This window comes from Columba livia, chromosome 5 (assembly GCF_036013475.1).
Source record: "Columba livia isolate bColLiv1 breed racing homer chromosome 5, bColLiv1.pat.W.v2, whole genome shotgun sequence".
Lineage (NCBI taxonomy): Eukaryota > Metazoa > Chordata > Aves > Columbiformes > Columbidae > Columba > Columba livia.
The window spans coordinates 44,954,880-44,981,550 of record NC_088606.1 but is presented as its reverse complement, the minus strand read 5'-3'; the positions used below and the strand labels follow the sequence as shown (position 1 = coordinate 44,981,550).

The 26,671-nt window shown below is 39.0% G+C and overlaps 1 protein-coding gene across 1 annotated transcript in view; it reads left to right on the top strand.

Moving 5' to 3' along the window:
* The window catches only part of HSD17B12 (hydroxysteroid 17-beta dehydrogenase 12), an 86,976-nt gene extending 60,772 nt beyond the window's left edge, over positions 1-26,204 (top strand). Inside the window, 5 exon segments of the mRNA XM_065064772.1 lie at positions 6,587-6,621; positions 12,069-12,150; positions 16,980-17,045; positions 24,180-24,329; positions 24,548-26,204. Coding sequence (XP_064920844.1) covers positions 6,587-6,621; positions 12,069-12,150; positions 16,980-17,045; positions 24,180-24,329; positions 24,548-24,652 — 438 coding nt within the window. The 3' untranslated portion in view covers positions 24,653-26,204.
* The last annotated feature ends 467 nt before the right edge of the window (positions 26,205-26,671 follow it).

Here is a 26,671-nt window from a genome sequence, read left to right as displayed (position 1 = left end):
TTATTTTTGACATTGAAAAAAATATCAGGTTAAAAGTCCTGGGGCTTTTCACTAACCAGCCAGCGTTGAAGAGCCAAAATTATAGTTGTGCTGTATAGTTGTCATCTATAGTTCCTTTGTATTGACTGCATCTTCCTGTGTCAATTCACCTTTGTATACTACAGTCTTTATTTTAACCTGGAAAAACAGTTAAACTTGATTTGGCTGTTGGATTAATGTGTTGAAAGCCAAGGATGCCAGACTTGCTGTCCAGTGGAAAAAAAGGGCAGATAATGAGCATAAAGAATAGTTTCCCATACTTCAGGGAGCCCTTCTTTCTCGTTTGGGAAGCTGCAAGAGATACTTAGTATGTGAGGAACAGCAAGTAAGTTATTTCTGTTTGCAGCATCACAATATGGTAATTGCATTGGGAGTGAGGCATGAACTTGTGTTCTCTTGAAAAATGAGAGACTAAGTAGTTCAGGGAGTGCTGGCTTAGTGGTTGATTAAGCAAGGTACTGAATTGGTTTGCAAGGTATTATGTTGTGGGGGAATGTAAATTTTAGGCTTGCAGGGCAGGCTTCTGTTGGAAATAGGTGTTGACAGAGGAAGGGAGGAGTAAATTACACACATGTATGTGGCTAGGTGTATGTGCTAATCTTTGCCTTGATCACCTTATTTGTGTTTTATACTGTCTGTCAAATACAAAGGGATTTAGGCCTACAAGGTGGAGGATCTTTATCATCACTGTATTTGAGAAACTTATAATTTGCTTAAGACTTCAAAATAAATAAATACTCTGTGTTGTGAACCAAACCAAAAACACACCCCCCCAACCCCCAAACAAAAAACGAACAAAAAAAACCCCACAACAACCTGCAGCTGATATAAAACTGAAAAGGGGAAAGAAGTTAGTGTATTTGAGACAGAGGAAAATATTGTTTTGTGGGCCTGTACATAGATAGAAGAGAAGTCTAGGGAGTAATAATCCTGAAAGACAGTAGGAAATGCCATATCTCTCCCCCATGAGTGTTCAGATGGACTAGTGCAGCCTAACACCATGTCTGCAAAGGTACCTTACAAGAAGCTGGATGATAGTTGCCTGTGCTCTGCTAGAATCTTATGTGAATTTCTGTGTTAGCTGTGTATTGGAGAGGATCACAGCAAGTGGAACTTAGTTCTGAGGGGAGTGGCAATCCTGTCTTGTGAGAAGAAATCACTCTGTGTGTTCTAATCTAGTCAAGAGGTTTCTTTACATTGATATTCAAAGTCATAATCAAAGGAGGGTTGATTTAGCCAAGTACATAATAAAAGTTTATAACAGAGACGGACAGTTGCGAACACTTGGAAGAGGAGCAAGTGTTCTGTGAAGGTGGTCATGAGTATCATTCAGATGGTCTGGAGGGAGAAATTAAATGTTGCAGTTTCCCACCTTGCTGACTTTGAACCTGAGAGCATGATACACAGGCAGCTGGAACAAGGGAAATGTAGCTGTGATAAACATTCAGCAATAGTCAGGGAAGCACATGGGATTTTTCTTCAAAATACAAGTAACTTGGAGAAATTTAGGAAATCCTGGAGTTCTGTGGCTTTTTGTAGATTTGGAGTTGAGACAGATACATATTCCACATCTTGAAAATAAAAAGTTCAGTCTTATTATTTGAGTAGTCTTTTTCCTATGTAAAGGGAAGGGTTGGGAAGATGCTTATTTTGAGAGCTTTCTCTTGTAAACTGGACTCCAAAGTTTCTGGGTCTAAATAGGGAAAACTTTTTCTCCTAGATCAAAGGAAAGTCACTGACAATGAGCAAAGCTTGCAGCATGTTGTTTGGAGTTCCCTTTGTACGTCCTGTTCCCCTTTATGGTTACTGACCTTGTACACAGGTTACTGTGTTGAATTGACATCAGGCTTACTTGCCAGTTTTTACAAACATAAATCATTCTTGTTCAGCTTGGGGCATGAGCTGCATTAAGAATTTTTTTTTAAAGGGACACATTTAAAAACTTTATCGTAGGTGCTACCAGTGCATATGGACAGTCCTTGTTTCTTTCAGTGTAAGGAATGCAGAGGAGGGCATGGACATGGTGTCAGTTAACTATTTGTGAAACACATAGTGCATTTGTGAACTTGTGTGAATCCTCTGCCCAGGCACTATGAACTATCTTAAGGAGCAGTGATGTGTTTGTACATGAGTGGGTGCACCACAGAGAATTGCTGATCATTAAAAAGTTATGCTGTTTTGAGCTATTATAATTTCACCCCAGATCTGTGAATGATGTCTGAAGGAAGCTTCTTCGCTGCATAACGAAGCAGAAAACTTGTCCAAGTTCTCTATCTTCATCCTTTATACTTGCATAGGCTTAATTACAGATCATTATACCTTTTGGAAGTAGAAAGAGTGACTTGTAGTTCTAACATCTTACCATAGAATGATTTGTCTCTAAATATACAACTGTAGTTGTATGTTTTTGACTTTGTATAACAGTTAAGATGTGAAGGAAGACTTTGAATTTTTACCTCAGTGTTTCCTACTGTATTTTAGCAGTCTGAGGGAATACCACTTGAAAGTTATTCAAAACTTTACCAATTATTATTCTTTTCCTAAGCTCTGCTCTTGAGTTATTGCTTGATTGGAGCGAGCAAAGGCTACAACTCAGTCATCACTAAGAATGGGAGATCTTTTTTCTGGAAAAAAACCCCAAAGCACTGGGAATACACAGTTGTAACTTATAACTATTTGTTAGTCCTCTAACAGGATCTTTTAAGAGTAGCAGCTGTTTAAGAACATAAATCTATCCATATGGCTGTGCATTTTTAAATCTGCTAGTAGGAATTTCTCCTCCTTTAGGCTTACAGTGGTGGTCTTTTTTTTCCAAAATCAGAGGATAGAAGACAGGTCTGGTGAGGAAGAGTGGGCAATACAACCAGTGCTTGCCAGACATGTAATAAATGCAGTTGCAGATAAATGGATGTCAAGAAATGACGGCTGCCTGTAAAGATTAATGAAATGGTCTGTAATGAATTTCTGCCTTAAGTTAGTCATTTGCTGTGAGTGTCCTGACACTTAGGAGCTGGAGTGTTAGGTGTGGAAGAGGTTGATTGAAAAAAAAAAAACAAAACAATGCAGCCCCTCAAACCAAAGGAACTATTACCCCAAACTCTATACTGTGTACATGAAATCATTGAAAAAACAAACAAGCAAAAACCTCCATAGCAAGTGCTTAATGGTTGTGTGCTAAATATAACTTTTTTTGCCAGACCTTATAAAATATAAAAGATTAACAACTTCTCACATAGAGGGAACCGTCCTGAGCAAATTTCTCAGATGCACACACACGCACATGCGAGTTCTCCCTCTGCTCTAATGCAAACTTAAAGAAAGAAAAAAGTTTGCTTTGTTTGAGCTGGTGGTTTTCACATAGCCTGTTGTCTGGCCACTTGGCTGAAATTGGGAACATTCCTGTTTTCAACTGCAGCACTGGTATTTCTGTAGAAAGTAGCATTCATTCAGAAAAAGTTACGTGAAGGAAGCCACCAACCGAAGGCACTTTGTTAGGATAGTTCCCAGCCTCTCCTTTAGGTTTCCTGCCACTTCTTCCTTTTTTAGATCATCTTCAGAGAAAGAAACACTTCTATAGACCATAGAGTTCTCTGGCATCCTGTGTTCTAATTCCTATAGACTCAGACTTGCAATGCTTTGGCATTTATGAAATACACTCCATTACAGAACTGGCTGTCTTTATGTGAGACCTAGCTAAAATTCAGATTCTTTATCTGGGAGATATGTATTCAATTCTAGGTGTTTGTTCAACAGCCTGTTTCATAATGGCATGTCTAAGATTATAGCTGTAGAAGACAAGAATGTTAATGAGTTTTGCTATTCTGGATAAAGATCATGCAAGCACATACGGACACTTATTAGTAGCAAAACTACATTTCTGCTATAGATTTTATTTGACTTAGTGCTGAGAATATGGCTGCAGAATGCTCTGCCAGCATTTTTTCCAATAGTGTTCTTGCACTGCTGGAACAGTCTGAGCGTGGACTTGGCTGGATGAGGTAAGACTGACTCAGAGAGATACCTTCTGTTATGTTATTCCATGAAAAATTGGGGTTTTTTTCTGTATGTAAAGATACTGACTATTCATATATTTCTTCACACATTGCAAGATGTAAAAATACAGACAGGAAAAAGTTTTGCCCTATTTCACAGATTTTAAAAAATTCCTTGAAAATACTATTTTTAATGGAAACAAATGGAAGTGATGTTGAGTATGAAAATCAGTTTTGCCCTCAGTGTTTTTCTGGTGGGGGGGTAAATTGATTGCATGTCTAGCTGAACTTTAGAAACAGGCTGTTTAACACAGCTGGTGGCAAGAAACTTCTTGATTTCTACCTGAATTGTGTACCTGTTATATCTCATGTCTCAATGGCTTCATAGTTTTTGAATTTATGTAAGTCAAGTAATTATTGTGGCATGTTTTTATGTGCTCCCATTTGGGTATGGGTAATAACCAGCAGGTTTGTGATAAGCTGTTAGAGCTGCTTGGTGGGCTGTGACTTGGATTTAGACCATGAATGTATTTGTGTGGATTTATGACAGAGTTTCAAACGTGGAGTCCCCTCTGTAATAAAATGGGAGATCCTGTACTGTTTTTTTCAGACCATTTATGGGTTTCCTAAGGTAAGGCAATTTCAGTCCACATCCACGTGTCAATCTATGGAGATGATACACAGCATTACACTGCCCTGGGAGGCAAGAAACAGCATGCTGCTGTTTGCCAGGGGATATGTGGGAGAGATCATAAAGCTTGCACCAGTTAAGAGATCTGCCAATCTTGAACTAGCCTTAAAATTAGCCCTTATAATTCTTTATCCTTTAACATTAAAATAAATAGTTGTTTTCATATCTCTTTTAAAGCATTAGTAAATGAAGAAGCTCATGTATACTTAGACTTAATGTTAGAGGGTTTTTTGAAGTTGCATCAGATATGTTTAACTTGGTGATGTTTACGAACTCTGAACATTTAGTTTGACTTCTGGACCAGTGCTGAGAGTTAAATATGTGAACGGCCGACATCATGAAAGGTCTGTTCAACTCCTGCATGTACTGTCCCTTATTGAAGCTGTCATGCAGCACGGCTGGTGGCAGAATCTATTCCAAGTGAAAAATGCCAATAAAATACAAAACGCAGCCCTTCTCTACCATTTTCTTTGTGTGCCAACTGTAACCAAATGAAATTTTGGGGGGGTTTCTTTCATGATTTTTTTTTTTTTCTCTTTTGTGGAAAGGTATGTTTTATAATTTTAAAAATTAAAAAAAACAAGCTGCAGACCCAGAATCAGTCATATGTAAGGGCTAATGCAGTGGTGACAGCAATATGAATAGTTTGCTACAGTAAGATTTGTTTCTTCGTTTTGTGTTCCTTTTTATGCTGACATATTTTTCTGTGTTTTTTCTCCCATAGTACTCAAATGTTTCGTATTTTAAGCTATCAAAGTAATTTAGTATCATTGGTGGTAATATTACATTTTGCTGCTGTTAGTATTTTATTACCCCCTCCTCACTGTTTTCAAGAACTTCGGAGCATCTTTTAAAGATGTGAAAAGTGATAATTTATATTTCTTGTCTGATCTGTCTTTGATAAATGTCATGTCACTGACACCAACAGGGTTATTTGTGGGCAGGGTAGTGTTTGGCACAAGCTGGACTTCGATGTTATTTCTTAAAGGCAGACATCTTGGATTTAAATTGTATTTTAGGATGTTAGTAATTAATACAAGGAAATTAACTATTTCACACTATTTACAAATTCATCAAAGTTTGGATTGATGCTTGATTTGTGTCCCTTGTCAGAGCTGCTCTGTCTGCAACTGGGAAGCTTATTTTAGGATCACTGCTCTGGAGAATCCTTCAGCCAGGTTGTAAATAGATTGCTCAGAGTCCTAACAAAAGCAGAAGCTTCCAGAGCAGTGAGGAGGTTTACAAAGCTACTTTCGTTGTGGGGGTGAAGGTTCTTCAGTCTGAAAACATCTGTGTCATCAGCAAAAAAATGTTTTGGGTCTTAAGTGTTTTCTGTAGGTAACTTAGTGTAGGAAACTTATCTTCACTGGTTCTGTCCAGTGCTCTTGCTGCTCTACAATTTAACTTAAAATCAGCAGCTCAGTAAGCCTAGCTGAAATGCATTGGATGTTATCTTGAGCCTTAGCATCGGTGGTAAATTTAGTCGGTCTTGAGGAAGACAGATGCTTTTTGTGGGGAGAGAAAGATCATACCACAGTACTCTCGTGTTTTAATGTTCTTCAGAGGCCATGGATACTGCAAAGCAGTGAAGACTTTTTTTTTTTTTTTTTAAATTTACTCTTATTGTACTTAAGCTACTAGCTGGATGGGTTCACCAGATTCAGTGCACACACTACTTGACAGAGCCAAGTTATCCAGGTAGAATAAAAATAAACTGCCTACGCAAAGTATGGTCTCTGCTTCCCTGAGCCTTGGTTAGGGTGGAGGGGGCGGCAGCTGCTTCTGGGAGGAAGGGAGGCTTCCCTCAGTCTCTGGCTGTCTGGTGTCTGCATTCTCAGCCATCACGAATGTTTTCTTTTTGCAGATGACACGATTGGTGCTGCCCGGCATGCTGGAAAGGTGAGTCACACTAACACTATCCAGACAAAGTCATCATTATTTATAGGGGAGAATCCTTTCTTGAAAAATTCATTACTGTGACTAATCAGCCTAGTCTCCATGTTTTAATGGCAGAGTAATGCCGGGTGAGTCACGCTGATGGTGCATGAATCATCAGACGGTGGAAGCCTTTTCCACTCGATTCCCTTTTTATTTTTCCTCTCCCTTCTCCACTGTTGTGGTGATTCCTTTTAGAACAGAATTAAAAAGCCCATCTGACTCATCAGCACTAACTCAACAACCTGCTATTCTGAGGGGGTGGTTACAGTTCCTGGGAATAACCTTCTTAAGGCTATTTCTCTAAGTCACTGTAAGTAAAATGGATGCAAAGAATATGTTCTCATTTTACGGTAGGAGGTATATTGAGGAAAGTCTGTGATCATTTGGAAAAGTAGAATTGGAGACCAGCTCTTTATAATAAGAGTTCATGCACACCACTGTCACTGCAGAAGATGTGTACTGACTTCCTAGCGAGCTCCCAGGTGAAACCAGAAGGTGCACAGTTTCCCTCTAGTCCCTCCAGGCTGTTTTCCAGCTGATGTTGACTGTGCCAGACTGTTCACTGTCTCTGTGGTACTAAGCCCAGCTTGCTGGGGGTTGCCCTAGGTCAAATCTGAGCTATGCTTGCAATACTGAGGAAGGTTGTGTAGAACCATGCGTGACAGTCACCAGTGGTATTGCCTCTGGACACACACTGTAGGGGGAGCATATATACAGGGCAAACCTCCAAATCTGACAAAGATTAGGGAAAAAAACCCAACCAAACACAATAACAACAAAAACCCGGTACTTCTTGCATCATCTCACTGTCTAGGAGTCTTCGTTGCAGATAAGGATTCAGTTACTGAAGAGTTCCACAGATGCAGAGCAAATGTTTCATATCTAAAACAAAGTTTCTTTGTAGGTACAAAATATCAGAGCTAGTGGCCAGTATGGGTGTCAGTGTCTAGCACATCAGGGTGATGGCAAGCTTAGATTTTTAGTTAAACAACCAAGAGATACGGAGTTTATTTCATGTAAAGAAATGTGAATTAGAAGACTCATGGCTCTGGGTGTAATATTTCCCAATAAAGCTAGAGAATGAAGATTATAGTACATTGGTGGTAGCTACTCAGGGTTTGTAAGTCAAAAGTTAGCCCTTGTCTGTGTACTGTTATTGATAGATAAAAAGGCCTGCCTTTAGTGAAACCACCGCCCTTTGAAGATATCAGCATGACCAAAGCCATTCTTCTTTCCAAGGAATTAGTGTTGTTTTGTTATCAATGTTTGGAACTTTGAAGCTCTAACAATTTCTTGCCTCAGTTTCTTCTTTGTCTAAAGAGATATTGTAGTTCCCCATTTGGCAGAGTTGATCTTTTCAGTTCCTTAGGACAGAATGATGCATATTCTGCTTACAGAATATACTGTGTATGTTTTTCTGTTATGTATTAACCTGGATAAGGTGATTTTACTGAAAGGCAGCAAACCAGGACGCTGCTGACTTCTGGTTCCGACTACCCTTGAGCACCCTATGTCATGTTTCTTCTTTTCCTGACTACATGATTACCTTGGGAATCTCAAGGATAAATGTTTAAGAAGCAGCTTGGAAACAAAAGGTTAATAGTGGTTATAAAAAAGAAAAGTACACATCTGGAACTTTCCTGTGTGTGAGCAGCCACTTTGAATGACTGCTCCATTTGAATCAAGCCTTGGTTTCTGTCCCAGGGAAAAAATATTTGAAAAAGCTTCCATTTTCTGTTTGGTTTTGTGAAGTCAGTTGGGTTTGCAGTGCACAGAAGCAATGTCTGCAGCTGCTGGCTCCTACATAGTCATAGCTCACAGGCTATTAACACCACTAAGAGGCTGTAACCACAGGAGGACATGTCCGTCCAGCAGATCCAAGAGCAGGAACTAGACTGCTCTTTGGGCCAACCATAGATTTCTAACATGGGACCCTAGGTTATGAAAAAGGGCTCCAGCCTCTAAGAATAGAACTAGACTAGGAGTCCCATTGTTAATTCCTCACTTGTTCAAGGAGGATAGTGTGTTGAATAGAAAGATGTGACGTATTGTGTTATAGCATCTTGCAGCTGTAGTGCATACTTTTACAGATGTGAGTGCTGGTTTTATGGCAATACATTATAAGACAAGTATAGAAATAGACTTTACATGCCTTGCACTCAGGTCTGTGAAGAGAAAACACAACTGCATCTTGGTGTGTTTGTTATCTTTTATTTATAATAAACATAGCAGCATTAGGTGAATGCCACTTCTGGTAATGGCATTTAGATTCTCTGCTGTGGCTCTTCTCCCATGCTCTGAACACTTAAAGTGACAATTTATAATCTGTGGCTTCCTATTACACTTAAATGAGCAGTTCTTCTGTAAATTTTCAGGCTACTGTCTAAGGTGGGTGACTTGAAAAACTGAAAACTGAGGCTCGATGTCTTTGGGAACAAAAAAACAACAACAAAATCAGTTGACTGTTTTTAGAGAAATATCAAACTATGGTATTTATTGCCAGGGAAGTAGCAAGTGCATAATTACATTACAGAGGAAGCTTGCTCTTTCCACTTGGCGTGCAGCTGGAGCAGGCGCTGGTTGCCACAGCAACAGGGAGATAGCTAAATATAGCCTCCCTGGCGCTGGACCGCTTAAGGTAGAATGATGGGGAGGTGTGAGGGTGTGGGCCTCACTTTCTTCATCTCGACCAACTTTTTTTATTCATTTATTTTCTTAAGTGCACAGGTAATTTTGATGGAGCCGAAATTTCTTTTTGCTGCAGCGATGCTCATGTAGTTCTTCAGATCCCTCCCTAAAAACATTCTGCAATTCCTCTAAGCAGCAAAATTGTAATTGGAGTAATTGGAAGTGTTCATCCTACACGTGCACTTCTCAGTTTCCTTTTATCTGGAGGTTTTAAGTTACGAACTTTCAAGACTAGGACTGTTTTCTTTATAAAGACAAAATACAAACCACAAAACCCGCAGTGACATTGACTGCTTCAAAGAGACCAATACACGGAGCTTCTGCAAGTGGCTGCTATTAATTTGTTGTGTTTCCAAGAGGGTTTTCTTTACTAGGTCAGACCACTAATTCACTGCACTGAGATGACGGTTGCTACTGCTGGAGAGGTGCAGTCTAGCCAGATGCTGTGAGACCTGTGCTTTACAGCCTGAATGCCAACCTTTATTCTAAAGCTACAGTTTGTTTTACAAGCATGAGACTTGTCTTTATCCATGGACATGCTTACCTTTTTTTTTTTGAATCCTGTTAAGCTTTTGTCCTCAATTAAGTTTTATGGCAAGTATTCCTGTAGTCTGAATATGAGAAGAGCACTTCCTTTTATCAGATCTAAATTTCAATCTCTCATTTAAATAAATGTCATCCTTCTTTTGTATTTTGAGAGGATAAATCAAGATCTTGATCTTTGTCATTTATTAGCCTGTATACTCTTATCATGGCTTCTCTTAATAGTTTCTTAAATAGCTAAATTGAACCAATCTTTTTACCTCATCAGTGTATCAGGGTTATTTTTTTCTTCTTTTCCCCTTTCTTAAATCATCAGGTTCTTAATATTTCTGTCCTGTATTGAGAGGGATAAAAGTGTTCTGTAGGCTGTAACACAAGATTTCAGTGGTGGTTGATCTGTCCCTGCTATTCCCACCATCCTGTTTGTTGTCTGTTTTTGCTGACTGCTGCACAAAAGAGAACTCCTTGTGGACTTTGTTCAGGTTTCACAGGGAGTGGATGGTTGGTTTAAAGTCCTACAAAGTCTGGGATTGATTCAAGCTATTTTCTGTAGTATGCAGTGTTGATTTTGTTAATACTGATTTTTTTTTTTTTTTTTTTTTTTTAAATCTTTTAATTCTGTAGTCTATCCACATAGCAGTCTGAGCTCTTTTAAAAGTTCCTTATAGTATTCTCCAATCTGGTAATCTCTTAAAAACTGCACAAATGCTCATTTCACTGCTAATCCCTGTTTGAGCTCATGAATAAATATCACAAGCATCACCTGTCTTCATACGAAAAACTTCTGGCATCCATTATTAACCTTTCGTTGTCATGAAAATTCATGATTAATTATTTTCTCCATGCCACATATTTTGATCCACGTTGCTAGTTTACTGTACCAACCAAGCCTTCTAGAAAACTCCTGAAAAGTACAATGAGCATTGGTAAAGGAAGGTGTTTGAAATCCCAAATGACCGAAATGATTATTTTCTGTCACATTAGCCATCTCGTTTCTAGAGGTGAATCAATCACAGATTTAATGCACGCTTGTATCATGGCAGAAGCCATGTAGGTTTGAACCTACTGTCATGAAAGAGGTATATTGTTTTAATTTTTAATGGTCTCTTAAACTCAACTGTTTGTTTTTAAGATGGTTGCTTAGATCATTGTGGCAGCAGTGGCATAGCATACACCTAGATGAACAAATATGGTGAGAAACTAATCTGTGAACATGCAAGGAGTTGAGCTGCGTGATACCTGCCCATGTGCGTGTTCTCCCTCCGCACTAAACGTGGCATACTTAGTATGTTCAGGTAAACTGGCTTGAATTTAGTACAGGGTAGGAAGAAGCAGAGATGCATCTTTCACTGTGTTGGACTGTCTGGTAGCACCTTCTAACCATGTATTTGCCCTGATTTCCTTGAAGCTTTTAAAACGAATTCTTCTTTCTACCTAGCACTAAATAATATGTCTATTTTTGTAGGTAAAACTAGTCTCAGAAATAGATATGCTCAAAATCCGTCAGTGGGTTGGGAAATCCAGGAGTCTTACTTTCTGTCCTACCTGCATGTGCTTTAGAAGAGCACAGCAGAGCAGGTGGTAGCAAATTTCAGGCTGGTACCCTTACCAAAATATTATTGTGGAAAACACTCAGTGTTACTGTAGTACAGCTGTAAAACAACTCTTATTTTTTGTAGTCATCCACTGAATTCTTCCATAGTATATTAAAACATTCCTGTTTTGAGCAGTAGATTCAGATACTACTTTTCCTGAAGATTCATAATTAAGTAACATTTAGAACATGAAAGGGATTATCAAAGTGTAAACTACGAAACAAACTTGTTTTGCTATTTCTGCCACCCTAGCCTAAGATTTAGAAGTCGCATTTCGGACTTGTGCCGGTTTCGCTCAGTTGGTTTGGTGTAGTTCAGTCCAGTGTCTGTGTATATATATGTATGGACCTTGATTCTCCTGCTGTATTGGACTTGGAGTTGTTCCTGACTTATACCAGCTGTTCGAATACTTACATTGTTCTTAGAGTCACATCAGTAAATTTCGATTTTGGATTTGATTGGGATTTTTAAACAGATCTTAGTTGCATCCTAAAGGTTTTCTTTGGGCTTGCATTAATTTTCTGAAGAGAGATGAGAGATATTTCCTTTATTTCATGATAATATATCTTCGCTGCCTTTCAGATCAAAAGGGGTAATCCTGAATATCTCCTCAGCTGCTGGGATGTATCCAACTCCACTGCTGACTCTTTACTCTGCAACCAAGGTGAGTGTTCTTTTCCACACTGAAATCAAGTGTCAAACATGAGCCAACACGACAGGAATAAATGTTTTGGTGTCCATCTAGTGGTGCTTTCATGAACTTACTCTACTGAGCTTCTAACCAAAATTTTTCCAATAGTAGAAGCTGGTAGGTCAAGAGAAAGATGGGTGCAAGGGTTTACTGGCACGGGAATTACTATTTTATATATTTCATCATGCATTCTACTTTTACATGGAAAAGAATGCTAGTGTACCAAGCAGGCTTAGTGTGAGACCGAGAAAAGGCATTTACTAAGTTTAACACTTTCTTATTTTGAGTTTAAAACTTTTTTCCCCCCAATCTTACAGAAAATGTGTATCTTCAATATATATGTATATATATTTATTTAAGTAGGACTCCTCCGGTGCTTGCTGGAAGCGAACATTTGTCCTCCTTTTTTATTAGTTGTCTTAAGTTTATTATTTCAGGTAAGAGAAAGGATAGAGCTCTAGGGCCTTGCCATTATCAAATAGTCAGCTTTCCTTGATCTGCTGACTGTATCTCCTGCTAATGTAGCCCAGTATGTCATTTAATGTTCTTGCAGTGAGTGGATTATTGGCTTATATTCTCCCTGGCAGCCACATCAAATTCCAGGTTCTTTGCAGAAGGGCTGCTACTTGACCAAAATTAAAGCATGGTGTTATCCCACTCTGTATGTGGAATTTTGCACTTCATTCTATACCAGTCGAGAAATCTCATGATGTTTAACAATCAAAATTCATCAAGGTCTGTCTGTCTGGACTGAAGCTCTGTCTTGTCAGCTGTTCCGTCTAATGTTGTCATCTTCAGATTTGCTGAGGGTGTGCTCTGTGTCATCATCTAGACTGCTTATAGGAGGTACTGAAGAATGTGGGCCTCAATATTGGTCTGTAGGGTTCTCTGCTTGTTATCAGCCAGATGTCAAGCTAATCATGGCCCTTTTGAGCCTGGTGGTCCAGCCAATTTTCTATCTGGCCAGAAGTTTGTCCTCTCAGCAAATATCTGCTTGACTTCTGAATAAGAATGCGGTAGATGATGGTGTCAAAAGCTTTACTGAGGTGAAAATATCTAAACACACATGCAAATATTAAAAAAAAAAAAAAAAATGTGTTTACCTCATCTACAAAGCTAGTCCACTTCGTTGTAGAAAGCAATTTAGTTAAACACAATTTGCCATTGGTAAATCTGTATTGATTGTCTTGTCCTTTATGTGCTTGGAAATTAACTCCAAGAGGAAGGCTCCATGATCTTTCCACAAACTGAGTTAAAGCTTATCATTCTTGCCTTTTCAAGGAGGGATATGTTAGCCTTCTTCGAGTTGTCAAAGACCTCCCCCAATTTCCATAGTTTTTCATATATCTTAGACAGCAGACTTATATACATGCAGACTAGTTCTTTCAGCACTCTGGAGTAAGTCCATGATGCTTCCATGAATTTGAATACATCCAGCTTCTGTGAGTAGCCTCTGAATTGTTGCTGCCTCAGCCTACCCCTTTCTTTAAATAAAGATAGTGCATGCAGAGGCATGTGTGCAAGCTTTGGCTGTGTGAAGGCAAGAGAAGTGTTGAATACCATAACCTTTTTCTGTCCTTTAGGTTGTCTCCTTCATTCATCAACAGAGCCGGATTTCTTTGAAAGGCCTCTTCAAACTAGTTACCTATTGAAGCCTTCACTGCTACTCTTAATGTCCTTTGCTAGTCTTTCCTAGCTTGGATTTTGTTTTACCTAATAAGGTTTTATGCTTCTCTTTTGTTACTTCTCCTTGTTTCTGTCTTTCATATGCGCAATTTTAGTTCATCAAGAAGTTCCCCACTTAAGCGAACACTCTTTTTACTGAAATTTCCATTTTTCTTCTCCACTAGGCTGGTTTATTTTACCAGTTCATAAGTTACTATTCTAGATCCATATTTAATTTTAAATTTATCTGCTTTGGTTTTTCTTTGTGTCACTGGGACAGTTTTGTCTTTCTGCAGCTGGTCTTATTGCTTTGGGGTTTGTTTTTTTTTTCACAAAGATAATTATAGGGGCTTCTAATATGTTCTCCAAAAAGATCTCTAGTTAACACTGCAAAGACAGTATGTGTACACAGTACAGAACTGAAGTGTATGTGATAAAACTAAAGGCAAGACACATTGACACTGGTATTAAAGCTGTATGGCACTATAGCTTTCTCAGGTGCACCTGATAATTACCTTAAATAGTTCAAGGATTTCAGAGTCGAAGCAGAACCTTGGCATGATGAAGAAACCTTCTGTAGTGTCATTCATGTCAGAACAGACCTATGTTTCCTCTAGACTGTCAGTAATGTCTTCATATTTCCAGAAAGGAACAGATGCATCCTATTTTATTTGTACTCAAGGGGGGAATATTTAAGTTGAGAAATCATGAAAGCCTGAATTAGTTGTAGCTGAGAAAATTTGCTCTTGAAATAGCTGTTCCCTGACAGCATGGTTCTTTGTTTTAATATGAAAGGTCACTTTTGTTGTGGTAGTACCTTCAGCTTTATGGAAAGAATTTACCTTCTGATTTTAGTGACAATATGCCTTACACTGATTTGGTTAGTCTTTTTTTCAATGAGAATCACAAATATTTCTTCCCCTTCCCCTAAGAAACTCAGTTCCAGGTAAAGTAATTTGCCTATTCTTAGCACTGCTCATCTTCTACCACAGCAGGATTAGTAAGCATGAAAGTGACTCCCCTAATGTAGCTATAGAAAGCCTGTATCTGCAATTTCTATGTTTTATCCTCATCTGTATAGAGGGGTTTTAAAGCATAGTATCCTTCAGGTCTAAGTCAATGGCTTTGGCTAATTAACAGGAACAGACACAGTCTCTTTAACCTTGCTGTGGAGAATTCCCATTTTACAATGAAACAAGACACTTTAAAAGTAATCATCGTTCTGTTTTTGACAGGCTTACCTATATACCTGCACTAATGAGAAGTGAAATATGCTTAGTTTTCTGCACTTTTTTGGTTTTGTTCCCTGCCTTCCCCACCACATCTGTAGTAGTTGGGTTTGTTACTGAATATCCAAGGAGAAGTTTTCTTAATGCAATGTTTGTCTGTTTATTCAGGGTCTGCTTAATTAGATTACGTTCTTAAGACTGTTTTAAGTTAGAGGCTGCTGGGAGGCTAGAGCATCTGGAGGCAGAAAACACACCTTGTCTTAAACTCTTCAAGAAGAAAAACTCCAATGTTTATTTAGATACTGGAAGCTGCTTTTCCTCCTAATGTAAAATGAACTTTCTCCTTATTGCAAGCCCTTTGCCACCAGTAGAGGTGACAGTCTCTATACCGTCTCTCCCCGTTTGAGGCAGTATCTGGTTTCAGGACTCTGCCACTTAAAAATAGTTAGAAATTTGAATGATCAAAGCTGTTTGATTAACACAATATAGTTACTTAAATTTATTTTCAATAGCTTATTGATATATTTTGTGCAGTTATCACACAAACGTCTGGCAAATGAGTTTGGGGACTGCACCAAACTATTTGCATGTCTATGCAAGTTGCCTTATTGTCACATGAGCATAACCAGCCCACTTGCATCATTGCTGCTGTGCCTGATTTTCAGAGACTTGTTGAATACTGGGTTTCATTAAGAACTTATACTTGGAGGAAAAGGAGAAGGAAAGAACAGCTTTTTTGGTTTAATGAGCTTCCTTCTAGCTTGTACATGCAACTTGAAGAATAAAAGGACCTGTTTGCTACACAGCAAAATTTAGTTTTCTTTCAGATCTTGCATATGCTCAGAAAAATGTCTATAGAAACAGCCCAGTAGCTTCTTGTATAGACTGAATTCAGTAGGATGACCTTAATAGAAAAAACATTGGGGATGGCAAACTTTAAGCCCTGGTTTCAGTTAATCCAGTGGTGACATGGTCGGCAAAGGAAGACTGTAAAGGAAGTGGAATACTAGAGCTTTGCTGTTTGTTTTGAAACTGGTCTAAAGCAATTCCTTCTTAAATACATAAATTAATTTATTTAGTGTGTGTTTTAGTTTCAAGCATGGATAAGTTCCTTCAGTTGAAGGTACTCCATTCATCCTACTTGGCTGTATTGTTTCACTAAAACAAGAAACCACGGCGGAACCTGATATTTTGCAGGAGGAAAGAGTAGAAAGGTGGTTTAGAAGAACTCCAGGAGGGGCATCTATGCTGGTTTGAACTGCTGAGTTGTGTTGGGCTGTGAGGACAATACTTTCTCAGCATGGTTATGGACATGGTTATTTCAGCTGTGAGGGCACCTTCAAGGCAGGTACTACCATCCACCTTTTAAGCCTTTTCACTTTTTCTTTAAACTCTTAGTCTTGTAATTTCTAAAACTTCCAGAAGTTGGAAAGAGAATCTGTGGAGGTGGACATCAGGACTAGGAAGTATCACCGTAGGGTGGCATTTCTTAAAAGCGTAAAGGCATAAGGTGAAGTATTTAAACACTTTAAAAAACTCTGCACAAGAGAAACCCACTGAAATCACTCTTAAAAAGAAGTCTCTGGAGATGACATACATAGTGAATAATGTGAACATACAAAGTCTTATTTTCCTTTTCTAACTAGGTTTTATGTAGCAAATCTAGTTCATTTTCCTAAAAAGGGTTTTGTTTTAGATTTAGCCTCACTTCTGTGAAAATGCTTTGTAAGCATAGGGTTTCTATTCAGATGGTATTGCTCTAATTTGCAAAGCTTATTTGAAAACCTAAGGTTTTTCACTTTGAAAACAGGAATGATAAATAGTAAATAAAATATGCTTACAAGAACCTGCAAACTATAGTTTCCATTTTAATGTGTAGCATGCTGCATGTTTCCCTTTTCTTTCGAGGCTTTTGTGGACTACTTCTCCCGAGGCCTCCACGCGGAGTACAAGAGCAAGGGCATCATTGTGCAGGTGAGTAGTTTGTTTGTGTGAGTGTGGTTACCACAGAAACATTGGTGTCTTGGTAACAAAAAGGAATCAGTATATTCTCTTATTCGTTAATAAGTGACACAGACTAAGATAAGGATTTAATTTGATCCCATTAGCAACTTTTAAAAATTATTCTGAAACAATGTGTCTTGAAGCAACAAACACCATCGGTGGTGATGGTTTTATTGGGGTGGGGGGGAGTTGTGTGTGTGGCTTTTTTTAATCTGATGGTGATAATTGAACTTTCAAGTATAAAATACATCATAAAACTGTATGCAGCTCTGTAGAATACATCTTTATACAACTTAATCTACTGGAATGCACTTTTGGAGTGCATTTGTATAGAGATTAAATGGATAACTGCTCAAAAGACTCGGACAGTAGCAGTCCATTCCCTGCAGTGTTAGTGAATCAACTGCTAGGAAAAGCATAGTAGCAAGAACAAACAAAAGCCTCTAAGACTCTTTGTGTGTAATAGACTGATTTAACTTTATTTAATACTAGGTTTCTGTTTTACCAATAAGTCTTGCTTTTTTCCCTTCACTTTTTACCTTCCCCAATTTTAATTATTTTTGGAGCATAAAAAGAAACCAAGCCAGTCTTGCACAGCGTTATGGGATTTTGCTTTAATATAACTTCTCACATACTCTTAGTTTTTGCTTTCAAAATGCAGATGGAATTTCCAGCTTTGGTCACAAACACTGAGGTTTTCCGTTACTTATTACACCTGTTGCTCTCCAGAGCAAGTCAGTTTGATGAAGGCAGTATAAGATCTTACCTGTACGGTGGAGACAGTGGTGTATCTTTTTAAAATTCAGTTAGAGATCTTCTTAAAAGGAGGACTAGCCTCTGTCCGTGCCTGCGATTCCCCTATTCTGTACCATAGTTCTCAAAAACATCTGAACTCTGAAGGCCCTGTGAGGACTAAGGCACAAAGTTATCGACCTTATTTGTGCAATCATTAAGTATGAGAGTACGACTTTAGTTACTGGCTAAAACAATAGAGAAGTTATCACCTTGAGACTATGTTACCTTTTTGACTTTCTAGATTTTTTTTTTTTTTTCCCTTTAAGCATACATAGCAAAACAAAAACTTGTCACCAGGAAATGTCTTGCAGTTTAGTATCCAGGTGTTTAGGCCCAGACGTTCAATATAATGTCCTGTCTCAGTTCCTGAGGGAGGATTGCATTAAGAAAAGAGGCAATTGCTGGATGAGCTATACCCATGCAGTCACTGACCCTTTAATGCGAACCTCATTTAAGCTTTATATTAAACATCTTAAAGGGATGCTGTTTATTTTGGGGTATGTTGGCAGCGGAGAAGCTAGCAAAGGTGATCCCTGAAAGCCTTCTAACTACTGTTGTTATAGACCTTCTCAAGGACAGACTAGGTGACATTAATGTTGGTAATAGATTATAACTTGCTGCAGAGCTCCCAAAGCGTGACTTCTCCTCAGCGTGCCTGGTGCTGTGCCCTGGCACCTGGGGTGTACCTGCAGATAGACCAGTGTGCAGCAATGAGGATGCACAAAGAGGCAGCACTCTGAACAGGTGTGTGTTCAGCATACAGGGTGGTTTGTCTGCTCTGAGTTCTTGAAGTGGATTAAGTTGAAGCAATTTTTAGTGGCTTATGTCTCCTTGTTACTTTCTCTTCTCACAGAGCTTTCCAAACCTTTTCTTGGCTTCAGCCACAACCTATCGAGCTATAAGTCAATTTTTACCATACTGGAAGTTCCTTAGAGCTTTTTTTTTACTTTTACTCTTCTCCTCAGTGCGCTTCAAGTTGTATTACTTGCAGATTTAGCTTCATTATCAGACAGCTGTTCTTCTGATCCATTTCGTCTACATGCAATGAGACCCTCCTTCAATGTGTGGTCACAGTCTCCAAATGAGACCAAAGGAACTAGTAGAGTATGTCTCTTTCCTGCGTCGATACTACAAAGTCTTCTAGTAGGATTTCTTTCCTGCTCAAGCCTACCTATGAACCGGGAGGCATGGGCTCCTTTACCACACAGCTTCACTGGCAATGGAACTGGGTGTGATGCTTGCTCTTTTGTGTGTGTGTGCGTGCTGTGGTATGATATCTCAGCTCTTTCTCATTTCTAGTGTTTTCTCAGGCAAAGCTGCTGACAGTTACCTCAGTGTAAAAGTATTTAGGAGAGGATGCTTGCAAGAGAGAGAGAGTTGTTACATCTCTGACATTTTGTTCCTATGTGCATTTGTAACCAGGCATTCTCCTCCTGCCCAAATTTTGCTTAAATACTAGTTTGTAGGTTTGAGAGGAAAATGAAGAAGGAGCAGGTACTGCTTGCTTATGTCTATGGAATACATATTGAAACTGAAAAGGTAAATAGCCTAGTAACTCGTGCTTGGCTAAAGGCATTGAACGCAATATGAATGTAGATAGTATGGGAGAGCTTTTGTAGCTTTTGGATATGGAAAAGCTAGAAGAAAAGTTTTCAATGTCTTACATTTTTAACACTTTGAACAAATGAAGAATTGCATCTGGCTTTTTGCATCAACAACTATGTTTTCCTGTATAAAACTTAACAGGTTGTGGTAAACTGTCTTTTTGTAACTCCTGCATTGGCCAAGGGCGCTGAGTTCCTGACAGCACTGCATTTTGCCTCTGAATGGAAAGAGTAAATTGTCATTCTGAGTTATGTGGGCCTGATGACCGATAGCTGTCACAGCTTCAATTTGTTATGCTAATTTTATTGCATTCCATGTCCTTGTCTTCTTGTTCCAGCCTAAGTCACTATAAACCACTAATGAATATTACAAGTACCTTCCTGTGAAGACTAGCTGACCTATCTTCTTCAAGCCCTCTGGAAGACTGCATCTCTGCATCGATTCTTTGAAGTTGATCTCTCTGACCCTCAGAAATACAGTGCTTTTAATTCCAGGCCTACACTTCCAGTTGAGATCACCACTTAAACCAGTTAACTTTTACTATGCCAATACCTGCAGAGTACCCCTGCCCAAAAAGCAGAAACACCGTGCAGGTGATGTTTTACAAATTTCGGAACTTCAACCTAAGGTAGATCAGTTTTACTCAAGCGCATTGCCTTCTCTGTGGAACCTTAGTTTTGAGAGTATATAGTGCTTTTATTGAAATGCAGGCATCTTTATATTAAAAATATATTCTTTCTGGCTGACAGTCCTGCTTTATTTTACAGAAGCAGCACAGTAATAGCATAGTTAAAATTCTGCATGTGTTTACATGGAGAGAAAGAGGCAAATAAAAGGAATGATGAGGACAAGAAGGACTTGTCCCAAGACTTTTTGAAAAAAACTCTCTCTGAAAGGTTTCTGCAGACTCTTATGAAACCTTTGGTCTTTGAGTATGTCTAAAAATATTATTATACTTGGTTCTTTCCCCCTTTCTTTTACTCTTTTTTTTTTTTTTAAACTTCAGTCATTGTTAGCATTTTCCCCTCCATACTTCATTACTATCCATAGTAAAAGTGGAATAATGAAAACTTCCACCTGTTTTCTTCTACCATATCCACTATAGAAAATATCAGATCACAGAATCATGGAAGTGTGTGTTTGGAGGGATCTCTAGCAAGTTTTATAGTCTCTTCCTGTTCTCCTAGCATTAGCTGTGGGATTGCTCACAGGCTAGTTGTGGCTTTATCCAGGCAGACTTTGAAAGCCTTCAAGGGCAGGGGTGACCTCTCACACACAGAATCACAGTATGTTGGGGATTGGAAGGGACCTCAAAAAATCATCTAGTGCAATCCCCCTGCTGGAGCAGAAACACCTGGATGAGGTTACATAGGAATGTGTCCAGGCAGGTTTTGAATGTCTCCAGAGTAGGAGACTCCACAACCTCCCCGGGCAACCTGTTCCAGTGCTCTGTCACCCTCACTGAGAAGAAGTTTCTTCTCATATTTAAGTTGCACTGTTCTTCTAGCAAATGGCTTTTTCCTTATTGTCCAGTCTGAAAGCTCACAGCCAAAACTGGTGGGTTTGCCTCTTGCTATTTTATCTGGCAGTACCAGGAGGAGTTTGGCTCTCATCTTCATAACTGCTGTTGAAATAACTACAGGCAGGTATGGGGTCACCACAAGCCTCCTTTTCACCACACTGAACAAGCCCATCTCTCTCTCTCTAGGTATTTACAAGAGTGTGATTTCACCAGACTAATGGCATTGCCTTCCTCCAAAGACTTTAGCTTTGCTCTTTAGTATTCGGTACAGGTCAGCTTTGGTTGTTGCAATTATTCCATTTCCTTTTCATGTGCCCATCCTCCTTTTTCCCACAGAGAAGTAGCAGGAGGCTTCTTTGGAAACAGAGAGTTCAGGTCTTTTTAAAAAGTAAGGTAAAATAGGTGATAAAATTGTGTAAATGAACTATTCTGACTTTTGGGGGCTTATTTTCATTTGAATGTAGCATAATTGGTAGTTCTTGCATTCATAAAATATTCAAGACCCCAGTTCTGAGTACTGGCCAGTTTCAATAAGCATGAGAGCTGTTAAGCACTAGCAAATGTTTTAAGGTAGAAAGAGATATTGTATTGACATAAGCTACTTTTAAGGCATGTTTTGAAACTGGAGAGCAGGCGAAGCTCATTCTGCATAAAGACAAAGAATTTTCTGTACAGTTTCTTGCCCCAGGTGGTGTGTGTTTATACCTGCCTGAATACAAAATGCCAAAAGGCTTTAAGGCAGCAAAAGACTTTTAATGTCATGCTAGTTGTAGATACAGTTCATGAATGTCTGAGATCTTTGTGGGGAGGAAGAAAGGAAGAAAACTAATTTAATGGATTCAACAGGTTTCTTCATAGCTGTTAAAATATAGCACAGTTAATGGGAAGATGGTAAATCTCTCTGAAACTAAATACCTGTCTCTGTTTTCTAGAGAGCATTTGGGAGGAAAAAAAAAAATGCTGGAGTGTAATCCATATTTCTGTGTGCCTTGAAGTCTGTGGATAAATAGCTATCTAGTAGTGCTCCTGTATGCTTGCTTTTTTCAAATATCCTCACACACAATTGTTTTCCCTTTCATGCTATCCAGTGGCTTAACTGGGTACTGCAGCTCACCCATGAAGTCTGTTTTGAGCAGAGGGAGATAGAAAATAAATCTTAACCATAGCCATCATGCCAGTCAGCATGGGGATTTTGCAGATATAATTTGGTCATGAATAAGAAGCTTAGAATTGGGTTGGTGGGTTTTTTTTTTGTTTGGTTTGGGTTTTTTGTTTGTTTGTTTTTGTTTTGGGTGTTTGTGGTTTTGTTGTTGTTGTTTTGGGGGTTTTTGTTTGTTTATTTGTGGTTTGGGTGGTTTTGTTTGTTTGGGGGTTTTTTGTTTGTTTTTTTTGTTTTTAACACCAAACTAGAGATTGAGTTTAGAAGTGTAATTTGTAAAATGGATGAGGTTCATATTCTGGAGCTGAAACTATAGGTACTTATGCTGTTATGGTAACAGAATGAATAGTGTTCTTATCCAAGCATTTATAGCTTTTGGCAACTTTCAAGGCAATGGTAACCACTTATGCTTCTGCAGTTCACGTCTCCATTTGAAAGTAGACTCATGCAGTATATTTTTGAAAGTCCTATTTATAGAGAGAAGTGCACAATTTTAATGTTCTACGGTGAAGAAATGAGCAGACATACCAATACTTTGCGGTGGTCTAATTCCTGTTGAAATGTGCACAGCCATGGCATGGATAGCTAGTCAATGAGAGTTCATGTGATCCTTTCCCCTCAGGCTGTGCTTCTGAGAGCATGACAGTAAAGCTGATTTTTTCTGAGGTCAAGCATGTGTGGCCATTGTTCTTTAAGAGGCTAACAAGGGGAAGCAGGTTTCTAAGCTGTAACTTGCCTGAATATACTGAGTTTTGAAATGGTGTTCTCATTTTGAGATCTATTAGTGTAGCGTAATTGGACACACACTTCTTGGGTATCTGCTGTAAAGGTACACGGATCACAGTGCTCGCTACTGTGATGGGCAGGAGTGACTGCATGTGTTGAATCACTAGTATAACTACAGACTGTCACTGTATTAGGAGATCCGTTTCAAAGTGGTAACCTTCCAACCTTTTGAAGCTTGTGAGATCTGTTATGGCAATATCTGATTGAGTGGCTATAGACCAGCTATAGACCAGGACTTTTTGGTTTGGGTTTTTTTTTTTTGGAAGTCTACGTTCAGGACAAGCTAAAAGCAATGCCAAAACCACCACTATGAGGAAAGGTGGTTGCTTCCTTGTGTGCAATCATACATGCATTTCCCGTTCCTTCTCCAGTAGCATGAGCTGAAGATAGGTGGAATGTGGTTTTGGATCCCCCAGGTCTATCTTGCCCCACCACAGGCATGCCCTTGTGGTACCAGTGTCCCCCTGTCACCCATGCTGCTTCCTCCTGCTTTTCCATTATGTCAGGGCCAGGTAGTTCTGAGACCCACCATCACTTTTTCTGTTTCTTCCAAGCATTGCTATAAAAGTGCATGAACTGTGCCCCACTTTTTGATTATTACCCCCCCCCCCCCCTCCGCCCCGTCCTTGAGGTCTTCTACTCTAGTACTGACACCTTCTCCTTCCTCCAAGCCCTCCTGTGGAGGTAAAAGCTCAGTTTTCCAAGGCTCCTGACGTTCCCTTTCCTTCTTCCTCCTGCCTCCATGTTCCTCTTTGTACAGGTACCAAACTGAGGAGCTGTTACTAAAGTATATAAAACTCCCTGTCTTGCATCCTGCACCTCCTTCCCAAGCAAGCATTGGGGGTTTACTACAGAGAAGCGATACTGCAGTATTATCTGTTAAACAGCTGGAATGAAGTTTTGCACTTACAGATTTTAAGAAAGGCTTTTCAGCCATAGGCTTGCAGGGGTAGATTTTCTAGGGCTCCAACTGGGGATGCTGATAGTCACCAGACCACTGAATCATCTATCCTTCACATTCCAAATGTGGCCCACAAGATACCTGATTAAAAATGCTTTTGATACTGTACATTGTGATTTATTTTTTTTTAGTAACCAGAATGGCAAAGGCGACTAGCTCAAGCTAGAATTCAGGAAACAGGTGACCTGGTTTCCAACAATTTTAGTTCCTTGATGGATGTGTAAGTTAATCTTTCCTTAAGCATTCTCTGCTTAACATGATCTTTCCTATGTGCAGAGTGTTCTACCGTATTACGTGGCAACAAAAATGTCCAAAATCCGCAAGCCAACCTTTGATAAGCCCAGTCCCGAAACGTATGTCAGAGCTGCGCTGGGCACGGTCGGCCTGCAGTCCCAGACCAACGGGTGCCTACCCCATGCGCTCATGGTAAGTCACCTTGGAAAACATAAGAATCTGGAATGTCCTTTGTAAGTGTTTATCAGGGAAGAAGAGTAAAGAATAATTTTGGATATTAAATATTCTTTAGCTTGTAATCATAATTTAGCAATGTTTGTGTGTGCTGCTGTTACATTTCATTTAGATGGGCTATAAAAAGCTGAGACTTCCCTCCCCCTTTTTTTTTTTTTTTTTTTTTTTTTTTTTAGGGATGGATCTTCTCTCTTCTACCTACACCTACTATCATTAATTTCCTCATGAAAACAAACAAAGGAATACGGGCTCGTTATTTGAAAAAAATGAAGGAGAAGTAAGTTGGAGGCAACTTGACCTTGGAAGCAAGGAGCTCCTGCAGGTTCCATACCTGTGCTGCAGCACCAAGTAGACCTAATGTTTTAAACATCTTCAATTGTAGGTGTACTTTCTAACAACCATAACAGTCTTGTTTTTAGGATAGAGATGAAACAAGACTGACTTCTAATATTAATTTTAAAATAGGCTTTATTTGTTTATACATATTGTGAGCAGGGAAGTGCTTTGGACTAGAATTGCACCATGCTTTAAGAAATAATTACATGGACTTGATCACACATTGTGCTGTTGAGGAACAGCTGGGTTTATATAGTGTCCATCACACATACTGTGTGTGGGTGATGGACAGAAACACAGTAGTTCTGAAGTATTTCCTGGACAGGTGGGGAGGAATGGGAAGGAAGCAGGAAAAAAAAGGTGACCCAGCATTATTGACAGAGTGTAATGTTTTCCCAGCTCAGGTTTTGGGTACTTGCAAGGATTCTGCCTTGTCAGCCAGCTCGTGAGCGTTCCCCTGCTTACACGGTCCAGTGTGATTTTTGGTTATGGACTTAAGGGAAATGCGCCAAAAGCCAGAATGAGTGTAATTGCTCATCTATAAATATATACATAAAATAACATTGCAAAAAGTACTTAAATTCTTGGTTCCTGGATATGGATTCTAACTTTTCGGTAATATGTAATCTTTATTATTTTAAATAATATTTTTAAAAGTTCAGTGCCTGATCTTTGTAATAGATGGTGATAACACAATGTAGATAAATGTCACAAGTAACGTGTTACATGCTGGTTGCTGTGTAAAAGATTATGGGTGCTTTAAATGCAGAGCTTGAAACGAGTTACTGTCCTTGTCAGCAATGATTCCTTTAGTTTGTCTTTTTGGTGAGGCCTTTTGAAATGTGAATCTGAAATGTTTGAGACGGTTTTAAAAATTAGAACCAGTAAACTTCTTTAAATGTAGAACACTTTTAAATTCCATTGTGTTTAACTGATCTATTTCATGGTTTTGTTCTAAAACTGAGTGCTGTGGTGGGGCTTGAGTTGCCTGACTCCAGGAGAAAAGGATCAGAGTAAATGAGAAGTATGCACTTGTCTGTATTTACCCACTGTCTAAGTTAAGATTTTGGTCTCTGACATTCCTTTTTATAACCATAAAATGCATTGAAATTTGCAAGGCAAATAAAATTGCAAGCAGCTACCAGTATCTTCTGTGGTGATTTCCTATGGTTGAAGAGTGGAGGTTGTTTTCCGTCCTTGAGAGAATAATTTCAAGCTCTGATTTTGAAGTGAAACACGTTGTACTGAGACATGATTTGGGGCTAACATTTCTGTACATTGAAAAAACCTGAATACCGATGCAATGGTGCTGATCAAATCTGAGACACAGATTCTATGCCATAGTTTTCTTAATTTTTTTGGAACAGGGGTGGTGAAGTCAGTGGTATTAGTTCTGTAAGAGCACATGACTTGGTTTGCTCTGGATCTGATGTGGAAGCATTGGACTAAACAATCTGTATCTTTGACTTTGTAAAATAAAATGGAGTTTACTCTGAATCTTTGTGTTTCTTTTTCCTTAAAATGTTTGCCTGTATGTTTAAATGCCTGATTATCCTTTATCATAAATAATAATGCAGTGAAACTGACTATACCAAAGCTTTTATTAATCTGTCTTCCTGGCAGTGATGTTTTACAGTGCTGAGATTTTAAAATCACTGGAATACAAAATAAACTATTAATTAAGCTATTAAGAAGAAACAGTTATTTACGAATAATGATTTTCTAACTGTTGAAGGTGTTTGGAAAGCTGTGTCTGAGGGAGCAGCAGGTGCAGCCTCCTGGCACTGGGACAGTGAGGTGGCGTCCAGCAGGGGCTGGTGCAGCCTCTGCCCCGGGCTGTGTGGTGGTACCAGGCTGAGGTTTGGTCCTTGCTCTCATCTGCATTTCCCAAACTGCAGCAGGGAATCACTTTTTTTTCACCTGAATTGCCTTGACTTTTTTGACTGTCTGCTCACCTCAGCCAT